Below are 6,969 nucleotides of genomic sequence, written 5' to 3'. Positions count from 1 at the left end.
CTCACAGCCGAGCGCCCATCGCCTCACGCCGGCTGCCCCTCAGGGCCGAGCGCCGTGCCCGGGCCGCGGCAGCGCTCTCGCACACCCGCCTCAGGCCGGCTCCCACAGCCCCGGGGCCGCGCTCTGCCTCGCACACACCGCTCGGACACGGGGCACACACACACGGAACTCACAGACATCACACACACACACGGGTCTCACACACACATCACACACGGATCTCACACAGACATCACACACACACACGGGTCTCACACAGACATCACACACACGGAACTCACAGACATCACACACACACACGGGGTCTCACACACACATCACACACGGATCTCACACAGACATCACACACACACATGGATCTCACACACACAGGGACATCCTACACACACGGATACCCCTCACACACAGATCCCATGGATACACGAATCTCTCTCGCATGGATCTCACAGGCACACGATCTCTCATATACACACGGATCCCTCACACACAAGGATCTCACACACACATGGATCTCACAGGCACACGGACATCTCACATACACGGATCCCTCACAGACACAGACCTCACACACACACGGATCTCACAGACACGGGTCCCTCACAAACACGGATCTCACGGGCACATGGATCCCTCACACACACGGATCCCTCACACGCACACGGATCCCTCACACACACGGATCTCACACACACGGATCGCTCACACACACGGATCTCACAGACACGGATCTCACACACACGGATCGCTCACACACACGGATCCCTCACACACACACAGATCTCACAGGCACACGGATCTCTCACACACACGGATCTCTCACACACACGGATCTCACACACACACACACAGATCTCACAGGCACAGGGATCTCTCACACACACACGGATCTCTCACACACACACGGATCGCTCACACACACACGGATCCCTCACACACACACGGATCTCACACTCGGGCATCCCCCTCACACTCGCCCCTCGCAGCGCTGCCCGCTCTTTCTGTGAGGCGGCGCGCGCCCAGCGCACGGCCCAGGGGGCGCTGTGCCGCCTCCCCTCAGGGCAGCGCGCGGAGCCGGCGGCGCGCGCCGCGCGCCCTTTCCCGCCCGCCGCCTCTCGCGAGAGTTGGGCAGGCGCGTGCGCGGCCGCCAGCGGTGCGCGGGGAGCTGCGGCGCTGAGGGGCGGCCGGGCGGGCCGGGCCCGACGCCACCATGAGCGGCACCCTGGCCAAGATCGCGGAGATTGAGGCCGAGGTACCGCACCGCCGCCCGCCGCCTCCCGCGGGACGGGCCGGGCACGGGGCGCCGAACGGGGCGGACGCGGGGCTCGGGCCGGGGAGGGGGACGGCCGCTGGGCCGCGCCGTGGAGGGGTTGGCGGTGCCCTGTCCCCAAGCGTCGCGCAGGGGCCGGGGGCGGCACAGCCCTCCCGGTGTGAGCCCTCGGTGCTGTGCCCTTGCAGATGGCCCGGACGCAGAAGAACAAGGCCACCGCCCACCACCTGGGGCTGCTGAAGGCCCGTCTGGCCAAGCTGCGCCGGGAGCTCATCACGCCCAAGGGAGGCGGCGGCGGCGGCCCCGGGGAAGGTGCGTTGTCTCTGCAGGAGCTGCCGAAGTGCGGGAGCCGTGACGGGAGTCGGTCTAAACTGCGGGCTCTTGTCCGCACAAATCGTGCCAGACTGTCTACTAAACAGTCATAGAATCACAGAAGGGTTTGGGTTGGAAGGGACCTTAGAGATCGTTTCATTCTACACCTCTGTCACGGCAGGGACACTTTAAAGAGGTGCTCGGAGCCCTATTTAACCTGGCCTTGAACACTTGCAGGGATGGGGCAGCCACAGCTTCTCTGGGCAGCCTGTTCCATCCTCGCTTTCTCTTGTCCCACCCCGTACAGGACCTCTAACCAGGATTTGTGGCCCTTCCTAGGGCTGTGGGGTGGAGCCCTTCCTGAAGTGTAGATGAAAGTGCTTCTGTATTTTGGCTGATATAATATTAGCAGAAGTCTTAAGGTTTCTACATGAAGAAGCACATTTGCAGCAGCCGTCTGTTTTTATATATAAAAGTGTGAATTGCCTGAGCTGCAGTGCTTAAAGGGAATGCTCCACTTATACTCAAGTCAAACACAGTCCACTGTGAAGTTTTGCAGACAAGGCTTTATTAGATAGATACTTATTATTTAGACATTTAGATTATTTAGACGGATATTGATTATTTATTAAACAGATACATGTCATGGAGTGTTACAAAGTGATACAAGGTAATAAAGATTGTGAACAATCAATTTCCCACTCTCATCCTTCTAGGAAAGCTTACTTGGCTTTTGCTCAGGCAATATTAAAAATAATAGTGTCTGTGCTGTCCAGAACATTAGAAGATAGAAAATGTCAATCATTAGGCAAATATTTCTACTCCTTATTTGCAGGTTTTGATGTTGCAAAGACAGGTGATGCCCGCATTGGGTTTGTGGGTTTTCCATCAGTGGGGAAATCTACTCTTCTCAGTAATCTTGCTGGTGTGTACTCTGAAGTGGCAGCCTATGAATTCACCACACTGACTACTGTGCCTGGGGTCATCAGGTACAAAGGAGCAAAGATCCAGGTGAGCTCTTGTGTCTGTGTGGGTAGGATGGGCTGTACAGGTGCTGTGCTGTTTGGGTTCAGTGGCCTGACATTAGCAGGGAAGTGATGTGTAGAAGTGCTTGACAATACCTTGGAAATATTTCCATGAGGTATGGATTTTTCCCTGCTTTTCACTTTGCTCTGGGAAGAAGTTCCTGTGGTAGTTCTAGTTGTTCCCTGTGACATGATCTGTCCCACTGCACCAATAGGGCACATGGGATACTACAATAGATAACAATCAAATGGGAAACAGTCTTGTCATACTCTGTTCAGATTTGTGGTAGAGCCAGCTGGTTTGGAAGGGTAAAATAGGACTGGTTTAATGAAGAATACTTTTCTCATGTGATGCTTTCCTTCCTGTGAACAAATAGCTGCTTGATCTGCCAGGAATTATTGAAGGTGCCAAAGATGGTAAAGGCAGAGGACGGCAGGTGATTGCAGGTGAGTGTGTTGGAGCTGGAGACAGCAGCCTGTCTCTGGTTCATTTAACACAGTACAGCAGAATGAGGGCTTAGATCACTGTCTCTGATGTCTTTAAAAAGATGGATTGTTTGCTGGACTTGAGCTGCCTGCTGAGAAGCAGGAGCTGCTTTCATATTGTTGTTTCAGTTCTGGCTTTGTGCACTTGCTGGGTTTTCACACTGCATTGACACTTGAGTGAAAGCACAATGCCAGTTTTGCAGGCAGATGTGATCCCATCCTAAACAAGGCTGCTGTTTTCATTTCCTCACCCAGTTAATTGTCCTCAATTTGGTGTCTGAACGGAGACAGGAAGATTTTTTTCCAGCCTCTGTCATTCTCTCAGCATGTAAAGATGTGTCTATCAGCACAGTAAACTTCAGTCCTACGCTGGCATTTAAAAATGATCAATATGCTCCCCCTCAGGGTGTTTCATAATGTCATCAGTCCACCCAGCCATATTGTGGTTGTTTTGTTTCAGGTTGTGTGAGCATGCTTTTTGAGAGGTGCCTTTCTTTTTCTGATGCTTAGTTGCTCGAACCTGTAATCTCATTCTGATTGTTCTGGATGTGCTGAAACCCCTTGGCCACAAGAAAATCATTGAGAATGAACTGGAGGGATTTGGAATTCGTCTGAATAGTAAGCCCCCCAATATTGGCTTTAAAAAAAAGGATAAAGGAGGCATTAACCTTACAGCCACAGTAAGTTGGAAGTTTTTTCTAACCAAAATTAACAAATTGCTTGAAGGAAGAGGCATTTGTAGTTGATGGTATGTCTGGGACCATGCTGTGCTGTGACTTCTTTAGGAGCTGCACTGCTGTACTGTGCTGCAGTCACTTTCCTTAGGGGCCATCCACACCTCTCCTGGTGCTGAGCCCTTCTTTGCCCTCAGAGCAGAGCCTCAGTTGCTTTCCACACCTGACAAGTTTGAGATCCAAAGGAGAGAGTGTAAAAACTGCCTCTTATTTGGTGGTTACAATGTTTTTCCAGAGAGGGTTGCTCAAAGTTTCAGGACTTGCAGCACATTTACCTGAATCTTTAAAAGCGTAGAAATAGCCAGAGATACCAAAAGTCAGAACTCTGCTCTCCAGGTACCTACAGTGTGGCTGTCTGGGCTCTGAATGAGAGGATACATGGGTTTGTGTTGCATCTGGTCCCAAACTGAAAGGAAACACTGCTGCTGCAATGTCTGATTGCAGCTCTCAGTGGGGCATTAATATGAAGGAAGCTGTTAGGATTTAAGTCTGTTTGTCCCTCTCCTGAGACCAGCCATGGTGAAATCAGCCATGTCCAATAACTTCAAATGCAGCTCTTCTCTCTCATGATGTGTATGCAGTGGTTGCTGTGTGAGAGCACTGTTGACTGTACTATTGGTCTGGCTGTTGGCTCTGCCAGCCCTTTACACGGAGTGTGTGTGTTCAGTGTCCCCAGAGCGAGCTGGACACGGAGACAGTGAAGAGCATCTTGGCCGAGTACAAAATCCACAACGCCGATGTCACCCTGCGCAGCGACGCCACGGCCGACGACCTCATCGACGTCGTGGAGGGCAACAGGTACTGCTGCCTCCTCCCTCCTGCCTCTGTGTTACAGAGAATTCCCTTCGGGCTTTGCTCCCCACAGAGCCTGAGCCAGCAGTGTGCCCTCAGCATAGGGATAAGCTTTAAAAAACATTTTTTCTTCATAGCAAAGGCAGCAGCGTGCTGGCTGTCAGGTTGTTCTAACAGTTTCTTTATCTTTGCAGGGTTTACATCCCGTGCATTTATGTCCTAAATAAAATTGACCAAATTTCTATTGAAGAACTAGATATCATTTACAAAGTACCCCACTGTGTACCAATATCTGCTCATCATCGCTGGAACTTTGATGATCTGCTGGAGAAAATCTGGGACTACTTGAAACTAGTCCGAATGTGAGTCAAAAACTGCTGCTTTCTGTGGAGTTAAGTGTGTGGCTGAGACTGAAAAAGGTCTCATGAATGGATGAGGAATATTTTATAATGCTTTTCTATTAACTGGTGTTTGCTTTGTAACCCAGAAATTGTGCTTGTCTTAGCTGTTGTGTGATAGCCACAAGTGCTGGTTTGAATTTGTAGGGGAATTAAATGAGAACCTTGTGAAACCAAGACCAAAGCACATCCTAAAAAATTCTGCAAACATGGAACTCTTGTCACACGTTGTGGAAACACTGTGATTCCAGATGTAATCATCTTTTCAGTCTGTCATGGATGCAGCTCTCTTGACAGAACTTAGTTCTTCATGTAGAATTTCAGATATTTTTACTACAAGTTATTTCAGGTTTGCCTCATAATTCTTAGGCATTTTTGGATGAATTTATGAATGAATTTACCAATACTCATAATACAGTACTTGTTGTCTTTTAAATTTATAGCTATCATCTTGTATTAATATAGAATGTATTGTGAAAAGGCATTTCACAATCCCTTGTGTCTGTGGTCTGGATATCTGTGCTATAGACTTCATCAGGTGCTTTTTCTAGTATATGTTGATGTTTTCACAGAAAAAAAAATGGCAAGTTGGAACCATAATACTAAAGATGTTCTTTTCCAACAACTATTGTCATTTGGCTTTTTTTTTTAAGCACCTTCAGAAAGCTCACAAGTGAGAAACCTTTGCAGTTAAAAGGCAGAAGCCACTGCAGCCACTGGCTGCCCAGGTGCATTTTCAGCTTAGCTCCACCAGAGGTTTTGCAGTGTGTCCATTGTCACCACTGGAGTAGTGGGACTTGGCCCACACACTGGGGATGACAGTGCAAATCACTGATGAAATATCATAATGGGTTTGAAACAGAAAGTTTTGGTATTGACCGAATGTTCCATCTGTGTTACAGCTACACCAAACCTAAAGGGCAGCTCCCAGACTACACCTCTCCTGTGGTACTACCTTACTGCAAGACCACAGTGGAGGATTTTTGCATGAAGATCCACAAAAATCTGATAAAAGACTTTAAATAGTAAGTATTATTGTAAAAGAAAATACAGAATAGAAAATAACTTAATTTCAGGTATATTATTTCATCTTCTTCTAAACTAGAAGGGAATACTAGGACCTTTTTTATGCTAAATTGAATCAATCTGCTTGTGATAGTCAAACTTAGTACTTCAGTTGCTGTACTTAATGTTCCCCTGCTCTTTCCTACATAAATGTTCTCTGTGGAGAGAAATTTAAGTAGCTATTTAAAAGTAGCACTAGACACAGCACTGAAGCCATTGTCCCATGCACTTGGGTACTCAGGGCAACTTCAGGCTTGGTTCTGAGCTGCTTCTAGCCCCTGGTTCACACCAGCCACTCAGTCAGGTACTTGTAGGAGAATAAAAATAGCTCTGAAGCATTGCTTTCTGTATTAGCTTTGTGACAGAAATAGCTGCTGTTCTGATTGCATATCATACTTCTAAGCCTTTTAAATTTGATTTTTCTTCTTTCAGTGCACTGGTCTGGGGCTCATCTGTTAAACACAACCCTCAAAAAGTTGGTAAAGACCACACTCTTGAAGATGAGGATGTTATTCAAATTGTGAAGAAATAAAGTTATTCTTACATGGTTTATTTGCTGTGCCTGAAATTGTTTGTTAATTGTGACAACCTCTCCCCAGTTCTGATTTAGAAATAGCCTTTTATTACAGTACCTTGCTGCATGGTAAAAGTGATGTTTGTGGCCAACTTACACTGCAGGGGCTCGTTCCAGCAGAACTTTGAGGTGAAAAACTCTGGTCACATGACTTTGACAAGGGCAAAATCTTACAGGACACTTTGATTGCAGGGATAAGATTCTGCTGCATGTACACATCTTTCCAAATTAGAAAAAAAGCTCGCACAGCAGGAATTATTTTGTTCTAAGAACAAAACACGAGAAGCAGAGGCTAGAGAGCCATATCTCATGAAAC

The 6,969-nt window shown here is 48.0% G+C and overlaps 1 protein-coding gene across 1 annotated transcript; it reads left to right on the top strand.

Moving 5' to 3' along the window:
• The first annotated feature begins 1,162 nt into the window (after positions 1–1,162).
• Positions 1,163–6,631, top strand: DRG1 (developmentally regulated GTP binding protein 1). The gene is made up of 9 exons (XM_066331276.1): positions 1,163–1,249; positions 1,456–1,579; positions 2,415–2,590; positions 2,982–3,051; positions 3,601–3,770; positions 4,492–4,622; positions 4,811–4,978; positions 5,917–6,039; positions 6,512–6,631. The coding sequence occupies exons 1-9, from the start codon at positions 1,208–1,210 to the stop codon at positions 6,609–6,611; spliced, it is 1,104 nt and encodes a 367-aa protein (XP_066187373.1). The 5' UTR covers positions 1,163–1,207; the 3' UTR covers positions 6,612–6,631.
• Positions 6,632–6,969: the final 338 nt, after the last annotated feature.

The sequence above is a fragment of the Sylvia atricapilla genome, chromosome 17 (assembly GCF_009819655.1).
Source record: "Sylvia atricapilla isolate bSylAtr1 chromosome 17, bSylAtr1.pri, whole genome shotgun sequence".
In the NCBI taxonomy this organism is placed as follows: Eukaryota; Metazoa; Chordata; class Aves; order Passeriformes; family Sylviidae; genus Sylvia; species Sylvia atricapilla.
The sequence above is the reverse complement of the archived record's forward strand: the minus strand, read 5'-3'. Positions and strand labels throughout refer to the sequence as shown.

Excerpts from the sequence above, each read along its gene's own strand:
- DRG1 (XM_066331276.1), top strand. The coding sequence starts at position 1,208 with ATGAGCGGCACCCTGGCCAAGATCGCGGAGATTGAGGCCGAG. Across the intron at positions 1,250-1,455 it reads TCGCGGAGATTGAGGCCGAG|ATGGCCCGGACGCAGAAGAA; the intron begins GTACCGCACCGC and ends GTGCCCTTGCAG. Across the intron at positions 1,580-2,414 it reads CGGCGGCGGCCCCGGGGAAG|GTTTTGATGTTGCAAAGACA; the intron begins GTGCGTTGTCTC and ends CCTTATTTGCAG.